The 23,307-nt window shown below is 37.3% G+C and overlaps 2 protein-coding genes across 2 annotated transcripts; both read left to right on the forward strand.

The window, feature by feature from the left end:
- Window positions 1–334: 334 nt before the first annotated feature.
- znf330 (zinc finger protein 330) lies at window positions 335–8,730 on the forward strand. The gene is made up of 10 exons (XM_056247221.1): window positions 335–491; window positions 735–861; window positions 3,223–3,242; window positions 3,355–3,425; window positions 3,747–3,823; window positions 5,874–6,000; window positions 6,091–6,195; window positions 6,284–6,330; window positions 6,410–6,527; window positions 8,250–8,730. The coding sequence occupies exons 2-10, from the start codon at window positions 742–744 to the stop codon at window positions 8,501–8,503; spliced, it is 939 nt and encodes a 312-aa protein (XP_056103196.1). The 5' UTR covers window positions 335–491; window positions 735–741; the 3' UTR covers window positions 8,504–8,730.
- Window positions 8,731–10,812: 2,082 nt separating this feature from the next.
- Window positions 10,813–18,887, forward strand: il15 (interleukin 15). The gene is made up of 6 exons (XM_056247225.1): window positions 10,813–11,114; window positions 12,942–13,036; window positions 15,596–15,692; window positions 15,910–15,954; window positions 16,084–16,235; window positions 18,469–18,887. Exons 1-6 carry the CDS (start codon window positions 11,043–11,045, stop codon window positions 18,581–18,583), a joined length of 576 nt encoding a protein of 191 aa, XP_056103200.1. The 5' UTR covers window positions 10,813–11,042; the 3' UTR covers window positions 18,584–18,887.
- Window positions 18,888–23,307: the final 4,420 nt, after the last annotated feature.

Raw genomic sequence — 23,307 nt, forward strand, 5'->3', positions numbered from 1 at the left:
CCGTAAACATTGAATTAAGCTTCTTTACATATCATTTGAAAGTCTTATTTTTATGTAAACTATATGCAATCTTGGACTCTTCTCTTACTTTAGTTATCATCATGTATTTAACAGAGGCAATGTTTCAAACTTTGTAATAATCCAGAAGCGATTTGCTAGAGTATCTGGCAACCGCTCCGTTACGGACAGCGCAGAATAGACTCGTTGCCCTCCTCTGTGATGGAGCGGGACTGCATCTCCTGTAATTCTTCTAAATAAATAGAAAATATGGGGTTTAATATATATATATATACATATTTTAATAGGATATAACTATATTATATTACAATCTATAACAACTCGCGCCGCGCAAAAGACGCCTGTTAGTAAATGTTTGTGGAACTGATAACAGCGCATCCTTAAGCTTCCTGCCGGACGATTTACTGTTACACACGCACCGGGATCAGCTGTGATCATCTGCCTGTTTTCAACGCGAATAAACCTTTATCCCGGTAAGTTTTTCATACGACAGGATGGATGGCATTTACGTTGAACTGTAAATAAAAATGTGAAAGTGACTGTTAAGCTGAGATGTTTGAATAAGTGTTGAGATGTTAAGATAATTTAATGAGGTGTCAGGTCCCTCATGTAAGTTCAGTGGAAAAAAGCAACGCGGAATCAACAGGAAATCGCAATATGTTTCATCTTGTTTCGAGTTAATGTGTCATATTTGCATTCTGCCTTTGATATTGAAGGTGAAAGATGCCTAAGAAGAAGACTGGTGCCCGTAAAAAGGCCGAGAGCCGAAAGGAGCGAGAGAAACAGAGTCGGGCCAATAGAGAGGCTATTGATGTGGCCAAACACCCATGTAATGGAACCATGGTGAGAGAGAGAGAGAGTCATCATGATCTCACACTGCATTGACAGATTACCAAATGAAATTGTTTGAAGAAATATTTTTATGAAAATATTTCAAAAAAGCTTACAAGTAATTCCAGTTCTCATTCTCTCTCTTTTTTTTAAACGTAAAACATTTACTTTTGAATTTGACTTTGTGTGTTTTGTTTTCCAATAGAAAGTGATATTTTGCTTATTTAAGATCCTTATTATTTACATCATTATCAAGCACACCCTCCCATACAAATTCTCATTAATGTTGTATTTAAAAAGCCTCATAGCATAATTGCCTTAGACATATTTCAAATAAACATGACTTAGGCAATTATGCTATGATAACGATATGTTTCTTGGTAAAAATACTGTTATAATGTTGTTTATTTTATTTAAATTGGCATAAATTAAAGTCACCATGAAATATATATTGACAGTACTTGTGCCGTGAGGGTGAAGCAACCTGTCACTCACATAAGATCCACAAATAGCAAACCACAGCCATCCAATCAATTCCCCATTGACAAATTCAAGTCCCGCCCTAACCTAATGGGCATTGGGAAGACATACATATTGTAGTGTTTTATAATGGACTGAATTCACTACACCTGCTTAGCATTTCTCATGTAAACATCCTTTATTGTTCTAGAAATACCCTGAGCCGCATGAAAAACATACAGAACATATATTGTCGTAATCGTATGTCTATTTGGCATCGGCAAGCGCAGCGGTTATGATCCTGGAAAATGATTGACAGATCTAGATTGAAAAAATTCTCTTGACTCATAACGCGGGTGCATATGATACGTGTTCTTTACACTGTCTCGCACTCTTCAGATCACATAATTCAGTGGAAAATGAATAGAAATTATGTTCTGCATAAAGAAATATGAAGTGAACATGTGAGACTATATCTGTTCTCAGAAACCAATGATAACAAGAACTTCACACCCATTTTCTTCTCTCATCTGGAATACATTTGGTGTTTTTACACTTGTTTTTTAAAACAGCGCCATTAATCTCACGCTTTTGTGCAACAGCAGCGGCTCCGGGCACGTGATCTAAAGCTCAAATCTAATTGGACGAGGGAAAAACAAACACAAAATCTCACTTTGTCGCGGCACGATTGATCGTGCCCGGTGTGAATAGCTCCACGGGGATCTATTGTTTCGATTCAAGAGCGTCCCTAACCGCGTTCAGTGTGAAAAGCCCTTAAGATGATTGCAACTTCCGTTTCATACCGATTTTAAATGCAGTACGAACCAGTACTGGGTGAATATTTTTTTCATCACATTACAGTAATGTGAATAATATATTTTTTTTCCATTGCTATAATGAGAATTGGAAGGAAAATACGGAAGCCCTGAACCGCAACGTAAAAAAAAAAAATCTGTAAAAAAACTTAAAAAAAACTAGCATTTCGAGATTAAAGTCGAAGCATTTCGAGGAGATTATAGTCGAAGCATTTCGAGATTTCAAGAATACAGTCTTTCGTAGAAGTTGCGTGTGTGCTTGCCATTGTTTCACATTGCCGCACACACAGGCATTCATAATGGTCCATAGCGAGTGTTTCACACTGTGTGTGTTTGTGTGTGTGTTTTGTTTCAACAAAAGGAAATTCAACAGGTGCCAATCTACCAGCATTAGGCTACCATTATAGGACGTTATAAAATATACTGCGCCGGAATAGACTTTAGCCTATAGGAAAACCAACCCGGAAAACACTTTTTAGACTGGATGGAGAGATCCAGCTTTATGAATGAATGAGGCATTTATATAGCGCTTTCATATGTCTACTAGGCCTACACTCAAAGCGCTTTACAATCATATCAGAGAATCTCTCCTCAACCACCATTAGTGGTTATTAAATCTGAGGAAATCACGGGATCCGGCCAAATGATTGGATACAGAATGATGCACTTAAAAAGTATCCAGAACGTATTTACGGTGAAGAGGGAGACAGGACGGTTACTGTTGTGTTCTCGACCCAGATAGTGTTGCCTAGACGAGCACGAAAACACCTCAAAAACACTGCCACATAAAGTTTGGCCCAGATTGTGAAAAAAATCTGATAGGTATTAAAATAGACTTTAGATTTTTTTATGCAAATATTTTTTTCTTTTGTGAGATATGACCCAGACATGTTATGGACAGGTTTCATGAGCTCTATACTATCAGTAAATTACATTAAGGTCCTTTGGGGATTTCTATTAAAACTCGGATGTAACCTACAGGAATATTTTGGCATTTTTGACCAGGCTGTTTTCAACATGTTTCAATTTTGCTGCAAGTTGCTTTTTCAGTTGGTACATTAATGCACTGACCTCACTTTTTTCTCATCTGTCTTTTTAGGAGTGTGATAAGTGTCAAAGGTAATGTGACTCATTTGTGATTTCCGCTCACAGTCAGAATTGTTACTTTACCTTTCACATGTAAACCTTATAAACTGATAAGCCTTACATAATATTCTTTTCTGTTTCCCAGGCGGCAAAAGAACCGAGCCTTCTGCTATTTCTGTTCTTCAGTGCAGAAGCTTCCCACGTGTGCGCAGTGTGGTGAGATGGACCTCCTCCTTTTGAATCCCAAAAACACACTTCACCCTCATGATAAGTGACCCTCATTTTCCTGGCAAACGTTGCTCAGTTGCCGCCTCTCCGGTGTTTTTTCAAACTTAATCTGGAAAAAAAAACAGATGTCAGGGGAAATGATCATATTCCCCAAAAAGGGAGGATATCCTACAAAAATGTTTTAACTGTGGCTCTCAGTTTGTTACAGCTTGAGATCAATCACGAATTGTGCGTTACACAGAAAGCAGCAGTACATCTATATGAAATTAAGAAATTCAAATGTTCTATTGTATGTTTCTTTATTTAAAGGCAAAACGAAATGTATGAAGTCTTCAGACTGTGTCATAAAACACCCCGGCGTTCACAGCACTGGAATGGGCATGGTGGTAAGTGTGAACATCACCTTAAACATCCTCACAGATTTCACACACGTTCCGCTAGAAATGACAGGAATCCAAGCAACCATCACTGAAATGCATGGGAACGCTAACCAGTAGCTTTCTCCGGGTGTTATGCATGAAAAGGGCACATTTCTATGCGATTTAAATAGATTTCTGTTACATTTTTGAGGGAATGTGTATTCATTTATAGTGACGCATAAGATTTGTGTTTGTCATTTAAATTATTTTGTTGTCTACTACAGTGAAATTATTTATTAACCCTACTTCAATTTTCCAAATCCTCTTTGGGGTTACTGAATATGAGCAGAGGACACCTTTTCAGCTCTCTGCTTCTCAGCTTTCTTTTTTCTTGTTATTTCAGAAAGAAAAGAAAGTATTTTGCCATTGTGTAAACGCTTAAAACAATGGAAGAACCTGAAGACACAGGCATTTGATTTGAGCTCTTTCAAGTAAAACTAAGGTTGCCAACTTCAGAAAAGAAAAATGCGGGACAATCGTGGTTCTTTACAGGAAAATAAGGGACACTCAAAAAATTTTACTGTAGCCTAACACACAGTATGTGTCATTTCAGGTTCGTATGTGTTTAACCCTCTGGGGTCCTTCGGCCCAAATGGACCCGAAGCATTTAAATATTTTTTTTTTAAAATCATTGCTGTATCGGAATGGTCCGAAATTTGGTGACTTTGTTGGTACTTGGCATATGAACACCCCAAAAAATTGGGGACAGGATTTGAATAGTCTAAGTGGTTGTAAAAAAAATAGTCACACTCAGGACCTTCGGGTCCAAATGGACCCGCATAGGAAATGAATGGGAAATTGGCAAAAATGTGAAAATACAGAGTTATTTTGTGCGTACAAACTACAAATCAGCCACGATCCAGAAAAAAAGCACACAACAGTGAAGGGGTGAATCTATAAAACATCAAGAGTGCAAAACAGACACATCCACACACACACACACACAAACACACTTTTATACACATACACACTAATACATTCAGATTACATATGGGTTTTGAATTTTTAAAATGCTCAGTTTGTCCACCAGATGGCATCCATCTCATTTCAAAAATTGCTTTCATGAGGCCTAGGCTTGACTCTAAAATGAAATACAGCTTTAAAAAAAAAAAATTTTTTTTTTTACATTTCTATTATATTCAATGGGGGAAAAATGGGTCATAACTATTGCATTAATATTAATTATAAATCATTTTTATTTTTGAAATTCTCAAAACACCAAAAAAGAAAAGAAAAAATATTATAAAAAACAAGTAAAAAAAAAAAAATGATTTTTTTTAATAAATATTAATCCCACCCTTCCGGCCCATTTGGACCCGAAGGTCCTGAGTGTGACTCTGAAATGAAGGACCCCAGAGGGTTAAAAGGTTCTCAGACATAAACACATTTGTTTTGCTTAACCCATTTATGTAGCCTACAATTTAATTCTAAAACGAATTTTAGTTCAAAATAATATACTGTACCTGTCCCCCCTACAAATAATTTGTCATTTTGATCCTATTGTTTATTATATTTATTTGCTCGGTCAGTGTCGTTCTGGGTCTGTAAAGTCCTTTGAAATAACTGAAATCTTTTGGCGAAGTAATATGACCTGTAATGCGGTCAAGACTCGCCTGGAACTACTTTAGCCGAGCGTTTCCCCGAAGATAATTGCACACCTTAGAACGTTCGCCGACCAATCAGAATCAAGCATTCAACAGCCTGTAGAATAATTATATATAATCATTTCACTTATAATCATTTAAAATACCAGAAAGTTGTTTTCACTTAACCTTTTAAAGTGTGTGTCTGTGTGTGTGCATAAAGTGATTCACCCTTATGATTATGGTCTGTTAATTGTAATCATTAGAAACTTATTTTTCTCACTTTCTCATAATAATTTGAATCGTTGTAAGCGGTTTCATACCTAAACATGATAACTGCTCTCTGGCAGAGCGAACCCAGATGCAGCTCTTATCTGTTTTCTTTGATTGTGAATGTGTGTCTTTGTAGATAACGCGCTGTTTGTTTCCACCAGGGAGCCATCTGTGACTTCTGCGAGGCCTGGGTGTGTCATGGGAAGAAGTGCTTGAGCACCCACGCCTGCTCCTGTCCTCTGTGTGACGCAGACTGCATCGAATGCGACCGCAGCGTTTGGGAACACGGTAAAGAGCAAGCGTTCGTGTCCAGTCTGTAAAGCGCTTTAATGTTGTCAGAGAAACCCATCAAATCCCGTTTGCTTGTGTGACGTACAGGTGGACGCATTTTCCGCTGCTCTTTTTGCGACAACTTCCTGTGCGAGGATGATCAGTTCGAACACCAGGCGAGCTGCCAGGTCTTGGAAGCAGAGACTTATAAATGTACGTCTCGTTTCCAGTGGTTTGATGAGGATTTGAGTTCTTCAAACGGACTTTTTGTAACCTTTAATGATATTTGCCCCAATTTCAGGTTTATCTTGCAATCGTCTTGGACAGCACTCTTGTCTCCGGTGCAAGGTTAGGATTTTCATCTGTCCGATTTGCTTCTATGCATATTTTGTTTGGACAAACTACAATTGAAATCCTGTCGTTCTAGGCTTGTTTCTGTGATGATCACGCTCGAAGCAAAGTGTTCAAGCAGGAGAAAGGCAAGGCTCCTCCGTGCCCAAAGTGTGGACATGAAACTCAGGAGACCAAAGACCTCAGCATGTCCAGTGAGTGACGTCTAACATTACTGTTATAGTCGCTTTGGCTTTAACTGTATTTTGAGACATCCATATTGAGACGTGTTATTTAGTATAGTGTAGGGTAACACACTCATCCTTCCCTCGGGTCATTTTGACCCTTTTTTTTTTTTTTTAAATTGAGTGTTCATCAGAGGGGTCCAAGACCCTAGGTCGCACTTGAACCACGAATACACACACAAAAAAATGGTTTGACGAGTTTTGTGCTTTAAATTGAAAAAAGTAACATCCAATTTGACCCCCTTAGGAATGAATGGAATGCTTCTGTACACATAGAAAAACCTAAAAATGCTCAATTCAAACTAAAAATGCTTTTATAATGTGTACATCTGAATGCATACTGAATAGGTCTGAGTTTAGGACTTAGAGGAACGGCTCATTTGCTCCATATAGAGTCATGAAATATCATGTTATATAAAAAAAAAATCCCACTGGAGGTCAGCAAAGACACCCAATGTAAGATGTTTTGAGCTGAATTAAAAGGGTTATGCATGAAATTGTATTATTTTGAATTTAAGTTAAAGGAATTTGCTTAAATGACTCTGTTTATTGATCAAATCTAGTAATTTAAAGGTAAATAAATAAAAAATCTCCCAAAAATTGAAATGAAATAAAATAAGCTTTCTGGACAAAAAATAACGATAATTTTTGGGCTTCGGGTCATTTTTATGTGTTACAAAGTGCGAGGGAAGGATGAAGCTTAATCAAAATAAAATCATTAAAGGTGCTCTATGTAACTTCTACTAAAATGAATCCTTTTTTAATTGCCTGTGTGTGAAGGGGTTGTAATCACACATTAAAATGATCCACTTGTTGAGTTTTGCTATTACCTCTGAAGGCCAGTATTCCTATTTCTATGTGAAGTCTCCGGGTCGGATTTACCGCGAAATCCAACGGATGTGACGTGCATGCGTGCTCCCGAGCCTCTCTCCTTATATACAGTCTATTGTAGACGGTCAGGGAGTTACGTCCGGTTAAAGGCGCACGTTTTTCGGCTTATATCTCAGTCAATCTATGATCAATATTCCCAAGACTCTAATCGTTCGTAGTGCTGGACGGGGCCTTTCGAACGAGTCCACCCCCGAGGTCCAACTCGCCCGGCTCCCCGAGTTATAGCCGTTCGAAATCGGGGGTCCCAGCGAACGCCGATCCGGTAGGGGGCATCCCCGAGGCCCGCCACTCTAGCGTTCGGGCAAGGGTTCCCCTGGGACCTCCTCCCCCGAATTTGAGCTCTCTGGGTCTTTGCGTTCCAGAGATACGAGCGATTTTCTTCTGAGATCGTGACGTCACCGGCGTCCGCAATTTTGCAGCGCGCCCGATGGTTTTCTGCTAATATCTCCGCGAAAACACCACCAAAAACAATGGAACTTATATGGTTCTTTTCAGCTCGACTAGATGGTCCCAACGAGCTCGGTGCTCGCCGAATCCGTCTAGTATTCGCCGAGATATTTGCGTAATAGACGGTATTGTCTATGAGTTCGAGCATGAGCGCTCTTGTAAAATTTGGTTGCAATCTGAAACATCACCACTAGAGGCTGCTAAAAGTTACATAGAGCACCTTTAAAATATAATATAGTTCTCAATCTATTTTTTTTTTTTTTATATGAAAAACATTACTCTAATACAGCGCCTAGTGGTAGTTTGGAGAGGCCGTTGAGTGTCTGGTGTTAACCGGATGATTTTGTCTTGCAGCCCGAACCCATAAATTTGGCCGGCAGACCGGCGAAGACGATTACGGTGCGTCCGGATACAGCTCCTACTGGAAAAATCTGGAATCTGGAGGGGGATACCGAGACGAGGAGGATAATGAAGATGATGATGACTACGATGATGACGATGATGATGAAGAGGAGGAGGAAGATGATGACGATGAAGAGGAAGACAATCCTGAGGTTGAGGATTCAGTCTCAAATCTGAGCTTGGGAGCGAGTGGAAAGACCCAATAAAAAGCTGTAGACGAGTCAGAAACTCAGATATAGACGGAGCCGTGGAGTCGTCGAAGAAAAGAGAAAAACACGCGAGCGTTGCGGTCACAAGCGTCAGATATTTGGCCTTTTACTAATTAAGGTTTTCTGCCTAATGAAATGGAGACTGCGTTGATATGTGTGCATAATTGTAGTGCAATTTCTGACATTTTTGAATTGCAAATATATCTGAAGAAATGTTTTTAAAAGTCAGTTGTTTTGTGTATTTCTTTCAATGGGATTTTTTATGCCTTTTAAATATAATAATAACAATAATGCTGACCAGACTAAACTTCTCAGCTCTTAGGACACCTACACTAGATTTATAAGTTATTTCAAAGGAAATTGTATCTTAAGGATGTACAGGAACAGTGCAAGGGTTCGTGAAAGTGATGTGCTGAAAATGTGAACTTTTGCTTTATTCAAATATAGTCAAATATTTATGAATTTCACACTAAGTGGTTTACTTTGTAATGCATTAATAGTAGGCCTAGGCTACTCACTGTTTTGGATTTAATGCATTCACGCCAATAGGTCCCAGTATTAAGTTAGTTTACTAACTCCTGCCGTTTCACACCAAAGCTGTTTCTTTCACTGTTTTTCTCATAAACCCACACACAACCCTAATAGACACTCTTAAAGGGTTAGTTCACCCAAAAATGAAAATGATGTCATTAATGACTCGCCCTCATGTTGTTCCAAGCCCGTAAGACCTCCGTTCATCTTCGGAACACAGTTTAAGATATTTTAGATTTAGTCCGAGAGCTTTCTGTCCCTCCATTGAAAATGTATGTACGGTATACTGTCCTTGTCCAGAAAAGAAATAAAGACATCATCAAAGTAGTCCATGTGACATCAGTGGGTTAGATACAATGTTTTGAAGCATCGAAAATACATTTTGGTCCAAAAATCACAAAAACGACGACTTTATTCAGCATTGTATTGTCTTCCGGTTCTGTTGTGGATCCGCGTTCAGTGCCGCTGCTGACGTAAGACGCTGCTGACATGTGTCTGGTGCGTCCGTGTATTCGGGTTCAAATAAATATGGCTGGGCAAAAAAATGCAAGTCTTCCTCTGTGTGGAAATCCTTAGACATGTTTGTCAAGATTGTTTTGTTTCCAGCGTGCGTCTCCCTCAGACTGTAAACGAAGCTCGGGCGCACCAGACACACACACACACACACACACACACACACACCAGACACACGTCAGCAGCGTCTTACGTCAGCGGCGGCACTGAACGCGGATCCACAACAGAACCAGAATACACACACACACACACACACCAGACACATGTCAGCAGCGTCTTACGTCAGCGGCGGCACTGAACGCGGATCCACAACAGAACCGGAAGACAATACAATGCTGAATAAAGTCGTAGTTTTTGTGATTTTTGGACCAAAATGTATTTTCGATGCTTCAAAACATTCTAACTAACCCACTGATGTCACATGGACTACTTTGATGATGTCTTTATCTCCTTTCTGGACAAGGACAGTATACCGTACATACATTTTCAATGGAGGACAGAAAGCTCTCGGACTAAATCTAAAATATCTTAAACTGTATTCCGAAGAAACGGAGGTCTTACGGGCTTGGAACGACACGAGGGTGAGTCATTAATGACATCATTTTCATTTTTGGGTGAGCTAACCCTTTAAATGCAGTCTGTGGTTTGTGCTGTCCGCTGGCTGCTTGTTTGAACATTTTTCAATTACCTCTGTGGTGTGTTTATTATAGGCCTATTGTTTGCTAACTATGTTTAGGTTTTCTAAAGCGCTTGCAGCACTGACTAAATAACTTAATTTTATGGTTATTAGTTAGTAGTAAATTGCTCATCACGTGGTCATGTGATGTCAACATGGCCCATAAGGGGGCGAACAGCTCTACATAAAATAAAACAGATTTTCTTCAAGTTCAAGATTAATGACTGGAGTCTTCATCTCATGTGAGTGGAAAATCTTTTTAATCGTATTTCTCCAAACTGCTATTCATTTCTTTCACAAATTACATATTTAACAACTCATATGTGACTTAATTGCAAGTCCTTAAACAACCGTATCTCGAGGTCTTGTTATGTCAGTGGACTTTAAACCTCTGCTTCCAACAGCGATTCGCGTACATTAGCTTGTTTCTTTATGTATCTGAGATTATTATGTATGTTTAACACCCAAACAAACCTGTTGCTGAGTTACATATAAGGAAGAGGACTCGCGTTGCATTTGCTACAGAAAACACGCATGTTCTTAAAGTGAAAGAGCTCCGTCAACACAGGCTGCAATGGGCGGGCGTGTGTGTGTGTGTGTGTGAGTGAGTGAAACACTGAGTGTTTTCAGTTGCAGATTTGCTCAGTGCGCACTCGGAGGAACAAGCCTTCAGTGTGCACTCATGGATTAATATCCAACTGGAGTAATCAATAGGATTTTCTACACATCCATGACATACCACCAGGACTTTTACATAGCGAGATCATGTGAACTTCACGCAACTGTTGTGGTTGGCCTACCAACAAGCTCGTTTCGATGATTTTAATGACCCTTTTCATCGCCTTCATCGCAGGATTTTGGAATAGGCCACCAAAACTAAAAGCAAGGGTAGGAAATGAGCACTGGCGGTGAACTTTAATGTCGCTCAGAGATTGGCAAATTAATGTGTTGAATGCATTAATGGTGATCATGTATGACCCGTTGTGAGTGAAATGTCAGATGATCTACAAAATATATTTGAACCACGTAAATATGTCGAAGTCGAACAGCATGCTTGTAAAACGTCCCATTTCAACGTATATAAAATATGCAGGGAGACATTTTCAATTGGACATTTATAGACATTCTATTCTTGCTGAAATGTATTTAGGATATATCTGCTATCTATTTAAAAAATAATTTTAATATGTACAAAGAAGGCTAAAATCTATTAAATATGTTATAAATCTATTTTACAGCATACATTTTGGGCATTTTACTTTATATATACGCTACTGCGTTTTTGCTATTATATTATGTTATATATAGACATCAGATTACAGTGCGCACATTGTGCACTAAAGCGTTAAATACAACGATGAAAACGTACTTTAAGGTTTGCATGTCAATATTCACCTGAAATGACTCGATCAGGCTTGCAGGTGCACGCGCACTTCACATTGCTTGTTGATCTTGAAATATTGCTCACTATTCATTTCTGTGAGTCTTTATGGCAAGCCATTTTAATATCTAACATTCTTTTAAACTAAAGCATATATAGGCTATTATGTTACTAGTAGTAAGTAATCCAATAGTTACTAGTATCATTTTTAATTTGACTAATTTTTACTTTACTGATACATTTGACTTTTTACTAAGCTTTTAAATGTTACTTATTGTAGGGATTAGTGTCTTTATTCGTACTAGGAAAACTGGAACGGTTAACAAAATCCATTTGAATGAAGATATTATAACAAATATAAGTACTTAATGAATAGTTACTGGTAAAAAGAAAATCGGAAGCAAATTGTTGATATCTAAACTACAATTCAATGGCAAAAATTTACTTTGTTACCAGTGAGAATACTATAAGTAGTAATATCTAATATGTAAGTACTAGTATGGAATGAAAAGTTATAAGTGAAACTGAAATTGATACCGATTACTAATAATTAACTAGTGATGCATCGAAAGGAAACACTTGCATGAAAGTTTTTTTGTGTGCATTTTTTCCCATTTATTTCGCCAATTTTTCACCATTGCATAAATTTAATAGTCAATGTGCTTTTTAAAGAAAAAACTACAATTTAAAAAAATATTTATTTTTAACATTCCAGCTGACATTATACCTAAAACGCGCAATATAACGTAAAATAAAAAAAATATGAAACTAAAAATATTAGTATTTTGCCATCTTTGAGCCCCCCCCTCTTCAATAGCCTATATTAGGCCTGTAACTAACTGCTGAAATAATGTAACGTACTTTCAATGCCTAAAAAAAAAAAAAAATTGCATTGAAAAGTGCTAAATTTGATTTCATGATAACGATATATAACGTGCTCGCCTCTCACTCTACGCTGGTTGGCATTTGATCGCGTCATCAAAAACAAAGTCATTGTTCGGTAAAATTTATTAGTTTTTTTCCATTTATTCAACTGAATCATTTGGTTTGCTGAACATTCTTCATACTATATAGCTTTAAGGAATAAATGGCTTGCCAGAAACATGCATGTTCACTCGGTAAACACTAAACTGTATTGCTTTGCCAGTGTTTCTCAATTAATGATACCCTTGTGTATTTATTTACAGTAGTTCAGCATTTGTGTTTCCACATACTGTGCACTTTGTTTCCAGCAAGTGTTATTCTTTCCAACAAATGACAGAATCACTTCTCTATCTGTGGGAGTTTTAATGCTTCTGTTCCGAGTATTAAAAAAAGTGTGTGATTTCTTACAGAGAACTGGAAGATGTGTTTGTAACCCTTGGTGCTTTGAGAATCACATGGAATGCCTTTTGAACTCAGAGGTTTGGAATTCTATCTTAATTCTGAGGTATATCTAAGAAATTAGACTGCTTATTTCTTTTGCTAATTATGTGTAAATCTTGCACAAACCATAGAGTGGGTTGCAGAAACCAGTTGTGCGAGGGAAAAAAAAAAATCAGTGTAGAAACAATTTTCACTTAGAAATTGCACAAAGAAATGACAGTTAACACATTGAATTAAATGTGCATTTTTGACTGATATAGTGTTTTCTTCTAAAACATTCTCCCAATAATCTTTATTTTATTACAACGCCGAAAAATCATTATTATTGCACTGGGAAATAAATACGAAATTTAACACCTTTTGTGACAATACGCCCCAATAACAGGTCATGTTGATAATTTAAAGGGATAGTTCACCCAAAAAGGAAAATTATATTACGAGAATACTTTTTGTGTGCAAAAACCCCCCAAAAATAACGACTTTTAATAACAATTAATTTTCTTACGAGTGGGCCTCTGAGTGAGTTCACGACGTATGCGCGAGAACAATTCTTGAAACAGCAAAATTGATTGAAAACCAGTCGTTGTGGCCATGAGAAGTTGTGCTGAGTCATTTGTATAACATAATAATATATAACACATGACAACTTTCCCCGACCTGATGTTTATGAAAGAAAAAAACCTGAGAACACAGTTCAGATCTACCCTCATTTTATATATATATATACATATGACATTTGTCTAATTGGACTTTTGACTCTTTATGGGCTGTATCTCAACCATTATAAACTCGTGACAACATCACCATGTGATGTGAGCAATGTGACGCACTAGATGCGTTGAATCATCTGTGATTTCTGAAGTCCAGTTTAAATGGCCCTTTATCTGGTGCCGCCCCAAATACAGAGTGCATTAGCTAAGTGTGCACGTCTTCATCAAATTCCCACTCGACTTGTAATATGAATCTACAAGAGCAATCTCTGCCTCGCCGTGCCGGGAGCAAACCACACTACTGTCTGCAATTGGCACCAAGTTGTTTGGCCTTTTCAATTTTCTTACAATGGAAAGGGTGGAGAATTGTGACCTAGATATCAGATTTAGATTTCAGTTCTATCATCACAATGGTAATGAAAAAAAAGTTGTATAAAACTTGACTCACTTTTAACTCTTTCCCCGCCATTGATGGAAATTTCCGGCAATCTGTGTTTTCACAGTTATACGGTAGGGGGCGCTATTACACATCTTCTGAAAGACCACTGAACCTCCTGATCAAAACACAGGAGAAGAAGAAGCAGAAACAAGCGATTGTAGACTAACAAAAACATGATTTTCTCAGCTTTTTCTTCTATTTATGAAACTTACAAACATTTAAGTGTTGATAAAAAAGAATGCACGAAGCTAGAATAAAACGGGTTGTTTTGTTTTGCTCTGTTCTTTCCTTTGATATATTGCATGTTCAGATATTCATGCAAGAAAATATTCCAGCGGCCATTTTGTTTTGTGAAAATGTTCAAAAACGCTGGCGGGGAAAGAGTTAAAGGTTTTATATAAAGGAGAAATGTCTTAAATTATTGCATAATACTTTCATGTTTTGGGTTATTTAAAAAATGTTGGTGATAAAGTATGTTTACGAGCTGTTTAATTGATATAAAAATGAATTAAAAACCTAAAAATTCATTAAAACAAAATGACTTTTTTGGACTAAATCCATGAAATGATCCATATATGAAGTGCCTTTAAAGTTCTATTGAAGTTTTTCTTCTGAAAGTTTAAATACCTTCTTCTGGCCACAAAGTGCACATACAATGCATTAGGCTTACTGAAAAAAGTGAAATGTCGATTATTAATAGTCATAATTCATTAAAATACCAAGAAAGTATCTGATTACAATGCACTATTCTGGTGAACATCTGTGTGCCGTGGATATTTTCTGCTTATTAGAGGGCTGTGTTATTAGTTTAGTAACATGATATGACCAGCCTCTATGGAAATCAGATGTATTTCATCACTGATAATAATCATAAATGTTTATTGAGCATCACATCAGCATATTAGAGTGATTTCTGAAGGATCATGTGACACTGAACACTGGAGTAATGATGCTGAAAATTCAGCTTTGATCACAGGAATAAATTACATTTGACAATATATTCACATAGAAAACAGTTATTATGAATTGTAATAATATTTCCATTTTCACTATTTTTGGTTAAATAAATGCAGACTTGGTGAGCAGAAGAAACTGAATTAAAAAACATCAACTTTTAAGTGTTTCGAATCAGTCGATTAAAAGTGCTCTTGGATGACAGCAAAGCAGCGCACTAGGTTTAGGAACAGAGCCATAAGCTGCATTATTGTGTCACGGTTTGTGCATAAACATAAGCTTTATGTTCAAAAGAGCAACAGAACGCAGTGAAACACAGGGGTGGGGAATAAAGGGTAATGAAAGTGGTAAACGGCTAAATGTCTGTTACTCGTTAGTTGAGATCCCAGCACGTGGCATTGCATGTGTGTCGTGTGTAATGGTGGTTAAGCAATTATAATGGCTTGTGATTGCAGGATTATTGAGCATTTCTAACTGATGTCATATAACGATTCTGTTTATGTGTGTTGTGTATGTTCAGCTGTCTAAGTGCTCTATTGCCCATGGCTGAAGGTCATGCAATGCAGGCGCTGCGAGACCTCCAGAACGCACTAGAAAAGACGGAGCATTTATTCAACGTAAGCGTGAAATATGATATTTTAATGGATTGTGCAACTTAAGGAGAAACTGCACAGTCGATTTATCTTAGTTTTGTGTCACAATACCTTTGTTTTGTGCAGCCTTTTACCTGCTTATATATATATATATATATATATATATATATATATATATATATATATAAACCATCTGGCTTTATCATTCATAATCCTAATTTCCAAACATCATCTTTTCCAGAAATCTGATGCAACCTTGTACACTCCAAATACTGAGAATATCAATGTAAGTTCACTTACATAAGTAAAGGAAATGAAAACATGTGGACGAAATGTAAGCAAACAAATGAGTTTAGTAACACTGGCATGGAGTCCTGCATAAACCCAATCCAGTGTCATTCTGTTTGTTTTGCAGGAATGCACATATAAGCTTCTCGACTGTTTTCTGATGGAGATGAACGTTCTCTTGCATGAAGAAGACCCAACAAATTCTAACAAACACCAGCCCATGATAGAGGAATCTTTAGACTATTATGTAAGTCTGCATAAGAACTGCAAGTCAAAGCGATGACCACAATGTGTGTGTGTGTGTCGGGGTTGTGCATCATTCAGAGTTAACTAAATATCGAGGCAGCAGAATTGTAACTCATTTTTTAAAATAATTTTTTTTTTTTTTTGCAGCATAAATGACTCATAAACATATGGAAGCTTGTTTCCGCCACTGAATAAAAAAATAATAATAATTGCGACTTTTTATCTCACAATTGCGAGATATGAAGTCAGAATTGTGAGAAATAAAGTCGCAATTCTGAGAAATAAAGTCGCAATTGCGAGAAAAAAAGACAGAATTGAGACTTTTTATCTCACAATTCTGACTTCATATCTCGCAATTGCGAGTCTATATCTCGAAATTCTGACATCTTTTCTCAGAATTGTGAGATATAAACTCGCAATTGTGAGTTATCAGGCCAATTCTAAGGGGGAAAAAGACTGACTTTATATCTCGCAATTCTGACTTTATAACACGCAATTGCGACTTTATATCAATCAATTCTGACTTTATAACCTGCAATTGTGACTTTATATCAATAAATTCTGACTTTATAACACGTAATTGCGACTTTATTTCACGCAATTCCGACTTTATATCTCGCAATTCTGACTTTATATCTCACAACTCTTGACTTTATAACCTGCAATTGCGACTTTTTATCAATGTATTCTGACTTTATATCTCGCAACTCTGACTTTATAACCTGCAATTGCGACTTTTTATCAATATATTCTGACTTTATAACACGCAATTGCGACTTTATTTCACGCAATTCTGACTTTACAACACGCAATTGCGACTTTATATCAATATATTCTGACTTTATATCTCGCAATTCTGACTTTATATCTCGCAACTCTGACTTTATAACACGCAATTGCGATTTTATATCAATAAATTCTGACTTTATAACACGTAATTGCGACTTTATTTCACGCAATTCCGACTTTATATCTCGCAATTCTGACTTTATATCTCACAACTCTTGACTTTATAACCTGCAATTGCGACTTTTTATCAATGTATTCTGACTTTATATCTCGCAACTCTGACTTTATAACCTGCAATTGCGACTTTTTATCAATATATTCTGACTTTATAACACGCAATTGCGACTTTATTTCACGCAATTCTGACTTTACAACACGCAATTGCGACTTTATATCAATATATTCTGACTTTATATCTCGCAATTCTGACTTTATATCTCGCAACTCTGACTTTATAACACGCAATTGCGATTTTATATCACGCAATTCTGACTTTATATCACGCAATTCTGACTTTATATCTCGCAATTCTGAGAAAAAAAGTCAGAATTGTGAGATAAAAAGTCGCAATTACCTTTATTATTTTTCATTCTGTGGTGGAAACAAACTTCCATATAAACATGTCTACACACAATATATGGAGTATTTCTAGAAACATTAGATTATATTAATAATCAACCTTTGAAATGACACTACAGAAATTTGCAATTTAAAATAACAGGTCACCCAAAAATTTTAAATTAGCCCAATGATTTACTCGCCCTCAAGCCATCCTAGGTGTGTATGACTTTCTTCTTTCCGACGAACACAGTCAGAGTTATAACATAAATATCCTGGCTAATGCGTCGGGTCAGAGGTCACTCTTCCGCCGGAACGCAACTCTCTCTTGAACGTTGCCGTAAGCCAGTGATTATAGTTTATTAAGTTATATAAATGTATATTTTTCTTACACAAACGCATGGCTTCGCCTCAGAAGGCCTTTAATAACCCCCTGGAGTTGTATGGATTACTTTCATGATGGATGTATGCACTTTTATGGGCTTCATCCCACATTTACTCCCATATACAGCTTGGAAAGCCAGGATATTTTTTATTCTAACTCCAATTGTGTTTGGCTGTGAGGGTGAGTCAATTCTTTGGGTGAAGTAATACTTAAAAAAAAATATATATATATATATATATATATAATCTATTAATTATTAGTACACTTGTGTGGAATATTATTGCTAAATAATATATAGAAAGTTGTGCGCAATTAGTTCAAATTGATTCAATGTTTGTTCCACAACTTAATTTCTAGTGGGCTGATTTTTTTAAACGAATTGTCCTGTAATTCCAATTTAAGTTCACAGTCATGAATCGGGAAGGATCCGAATCTTCAATTGTGAATGATGTTGATATGTATAACAATAAATGATGGTCATGCTGCTAATGAGTTTGTGTTTGGACTGTTTCTACAGAAGTGTATAGGGAAAACATACTACTGTGAACAGGAACTCACCAACTCCATGGTTTTCTTTGAGAGGATGAAGACATTCCTCCAGAAACTGTCTTCAGTTTGCCAGGGAGAACAGAATGCAACATGTGTTTAGAATCATACTTTATCTCACTGATTGCATGTACAATAAGCTCATTTATCTATTATCATTTTAAATTATGCTATTATCTTTTTTTTTTATATCACTATTTATATCACTCTGAAAGTGTCACTTTGTTAATACTGTAAGAATATATTTTTTAACAAAGGGGTTTTGTGAATAATTGTTGAACTGTAAATGTCTTCTAAATGTACAGAATTTTAAGGTGAAATATTAAAAATTGTTTGATGTAATATAGCTTTTATATAGTTTTATATTCCATGTATTGCTACATTAAAGCATGTTTTATTAACAGAAACGGTTGTTTGTTGGCATGTTGAGGTTTCTTGTCTCAATATTTATGCATTTGCTCTGAAGTGGATTACAAAAGGATTTAAAAAAAAGAAATCGGAAAGGAGGAAACGTAAGGGCTGATATCATTATTTCTAACTTTGAGGAACAAAGATATATTATTTTGCTTATCCAAGCAGGAATTTCCTGTGGAAGTGTTCTGTGAACTCCACGCCTGTCCCATGTGAGCCAACTACTTGTTCATGTTATCAGTAAGTTGAAAATAATGATTGAATTATTTCAGCATGAGTTATTTAGGTGCTTACCTGATGTTGAGCTGGTTGATGCTGTGGTTTGATCATGGCCCGTTTCAATAAGGAGGGTTAAAGTCCCCCTGCAGTCAATATTTGTTTTCCCTTAAAACTCATTTTTGATCACTAAAATGAAAAAATTATTATTCATTCCTTAAAATAGCTTGAATGTAACTCGACACCCTTGCCTCATTTAGTATACGCGGTTCTATGAATATGCAAATGAGCCCCGCCTCCACTCACTCACTCAGCTCAGAAATCCACTCGTTGACGATCACACGTTGATCTGATTGAGTCTGACTTTACAAACATTTGACATATTAAATAAATATCATTCAGTGTCTGTTAAAATGTGCAGTAGCTTTTTCCATAGTCTAATGCTCTTTTCACATAATTAAATGTCCTCCAGGCTAATATAGTTATCTTTATAGGTGTAAAAGGGCTGTTACTGTTACTTTTGTATTCGTAGGAAATAAATAAATAGTGCACCAAAAAAATAGTGAATAATTTGTGTGTAGGCCTAACAGGTGGTTAAAGGGTTAGTTCACCCAAAAATTAAGATTCTGTCAGTAATCACTCGCCCTCATGTTGTTCCAACCCAGTAAGACTTTCGTTCATCTTCAGAACACAAATTAAGATATTTTTGATTAAATCTGAGAGCTGGATCACTCCTCCATATAGGCTTCTTAAGGGGTCGAAACTGGCCGGCGCAGAAAAGTTATAAAAGACATTGTTAAAATAGTCTGAGTGACTACAGTGGCTCAATCTTAAGTTTATCAAGCGACGAGAATACTTTTTGTGCGCAAAAAAACAAACAAAAATAACGACTTTATTCAACTATTCATTTCCTTCTCTGTACGGCCGTGATATTTCACGTAGTGAAACTACGCAAGATTTCTAGGTTGCACGTCACACGTAGGCTCACTATTGGCCGACGCTGGTCATGTGTGTGTGATGCGTGACGTACAACCTAGAAGCTTTGCGTAGTTTCACTACGTGAAATATCACGGCCGTACAGAGAAGGAAGTGAATAGTTGAATAAAGTCGTTATTTTTGTTTGTTTTTTGCGCACAAAAAGTATTCTCGTCGCTTGATAAACTTAAGATTGAGTCACTGTCGTCACTCGGACTGTTTTAACGATGTCTTTCATAACTTTTCTCGGCCGCCAAGTTTCGATCCCTTAAGAAGCCTATGGAGGAGTGATCCAGCTCTCAGATTTCATCAAAAATATCTTAATTTGTGTTCCGAAGATGAACGAAAGTCTTACGGGGTTGGAACAACATGAGGGCGAGTAATTAACGTTACTGACAGAATTTTCATTTTTGGGTGAACTATCCCTTTAAGGGCATATACCTCTACCCATCTGACATCCTTCCATACAGTAATCTGTTTCATTTCCGGAAGGAGAGATATTGGGAATATGCATGTCATCCAACAACCACATTGGAGATCTTAAAGGAAATGGAAATGATTAGGTTAACTTCCAGAGGTCGCAGCCATGTGTTATCAAGTGAACGCCATTTATCAGATTAGCCTCATTTAAAGCGATGGCTACATACATACACCACTGACCTGCAATCCTGTGAAACTCCTCTTAAATGGCTCTCGCGGGATTGTTCAAGAAACAACAGAAACTCTCAGGAAGAGCATGAGAGCGAGGCACACTCTCCTTCCCGCTCTGCGTACTTCGGCCTTACTAATGTGCTCTGCATCCTCGATGTTATATAAACTACCATTTGAAATGGTACCACTCAAATAAAGGTATTTGGCAAAAGAAGAAAAATCCTCTCCCGATGTAAATGTACCTCAAGTCAAGTCACCTTTATTTATATAGTGCTTTTTACAATAGGCCTAGAGATTGTATCAAAGCAGCTTCACAGTGATAACATGAAAATAATACAACAAAGTTTGTTTCTAGAAGAAAATTGCGTCATCGTCCACCTTAAAGGGGTGGTTCAGGATTTTGGACATCGGACCTAATTTCCAAGTTAGCCTGGGTGTTATTTATCAGTGGAGACCGTTTAAAAAAAAAAAAGTTCATCCAGTCGTTCCAGTTGCATAGTTCGCCGGTGCTAGGCTAGCGCGAGTCAACGGTAACTGCTAGCCTGCCATTAAAAACAGTTTTACCCACTCCACAGTACACCAAAAGCAAATAAATTATAACGCCAGACTATCGATGTAAATGTCTGTTGAGAGAATAATGTTAGAAATCAAAGTACTCTTGCATCTCAATGATCGCATTACATTTACAGGAACTATAGTTTCTCAGCAGCGGCGGAATTATACTTTGCTCCGGTTAGTAGTACTGCGCCGAAAAGTTAACACAGAACCGAAGCGCACTACAGTCGGGACCATAGATATCCATAATAAAGGCTAGATGTCTCGTCCGCGCTGCTGGCCAGTGGAGGTTGACGTCTGCACCTGGCGGCCATCTTGTCACAGGCAGCTCGCTCACTCGTAACATTGTTTTTTAATGGTGCATGTACTTAAATAACCATAACTTGCTCAATTTTCCACCGATTTTCAAACGGTTTGGTTTGTTATAAACGTCAGAGATGTAGTTATGACACTGCACACTTATGAATAATAAGTGTATCAATAAATAATATTCCAGAATTATAGCCACGTTAATAACGTTTGTAAGAAACCAAACCGTTTGTAAATCCGTCAATATTTCAACGAGATAAGAGTATTTGTGTTCGTGCTGATCACTCATTTCACATCTGGCACCACAGAGCCCACCAGAAAGCTTGCCTGTGACAAGATGGCCGCCGGTGATGACGATAGAGACTCCGCCGTAAGACATCTAGCCTTTATTATGGATATCTATGGTCGGGACTACCTATACTACCTGTCTATACCTCTCTCTCTCTCTCTCACTACCTCTCTCGGTTGCCTAGGTAACTACATATCACTCCGCCGCTGCTGTAGACTGTGCTAATAAATACAGGGAACAAAGTATAACTATTGCAATGCAATGAAACGGTAGTTTGATTTCTAACATTATTCTCTCAACAGACATTTACATCGATAGTCTGGCGTTATAATTTATTTGCTTTTGGTGTACTGTGGAGTGGGTAAAACTGTTTTTAATGGCAGGCTAGCAGTTACCGTTGACTCGCGCTAGCCTAGCACCGGCGAACTGATTCAACTATGGATAATTTTTTTTGGAAAACTGTCTCCACTGATAAATAACACCCAGGCTAACATGGAAATTAGGTCCGATGTCCAAAATCCTGAACCACCCCTTTAAGTAAGGCAGATAAATAATATAGTTGAATATTAAATGTCCCCAACTTAGCAAGCCAAAAGCCAAGGCCAAGGCAGCTCCCTACGAATGAATGAAGTCCTCCTCATCTAGCTACAGAGTATAAAAGGACATGCCATTTTTGTCAGGATAAAAAAATGCGCAATGAATGAATGTAGGTCTTCTGCACTGCAAAAAAGTGATTTTCTTAGTATGTTTGGCTTGTTGTTTCCAGTCAAAATATCTGAAGATTCTTAAATCAAAATGCATTCTCTACATTTATTACATGGCTTGGTTGAATTCTAATGTAGAATGCGCGGTCTGTTATTTCTTGTTAACAGACGCTGCCATGTATAACACACCGTTGCCATGAAAAACAGAGCGTTGCCATGGACGCAGTTCAGAGACGGAACAGACTATTTTCTTTAGCGGAAGCAATACAATCGTTTTTAAATCAATAAACTCCTTTTTAAATCAATATTTTGTGTCAAATTATTGATTTATTTGGTAGGTAGCCATGTAATAAGCGGGATAATGTATAGCGAAGCGGTTGTTATAGCGAATACAACCCCTTCAGGCTGATTCAAGAACCCTCTGCTTCGCGTCGGGGTCATAATCAGCCTGTCGGTGTTGTAGTCGCTATAACAACCGCCTCGCTATACATTATCCCTTACATGAAAAATGACATATTTATTTAGTCTTGTTTCCTGGGGGGAAAACACCAGAGTTTCCCTCATTTCAGGGTGAACATACTCAGAGTTTTCACTTAACCTCCTTTCTGAAACGTCGTTTAATGGTCTCTGACCTGAAAGCCGAGGACTGTCCGTCAAGAGGTTATACAAACTGCTGTGCTTATGAATGAACAAGCTCCCATAAAGGACAAATGAAGG

This window comes from Rhinichthys klamathensis, unplaced genomic scaffold, assembly GCF_029890125.1.
Source record: "Rhinichthys klamathensis goyatoka isolate OS25496 unplaced genomic scaffold, OSU_Roscu_1.1 h1tg000044l_1, whole genome shotgun sequence".
In the NCBI taxonomy this organism is placed as follows: Eukaryota; Metazoa; Chordata; class Actinopteri; order Cypriniformes; family Leuciscidae; genus Rhinichthys; species Rhinichthys klamathensis.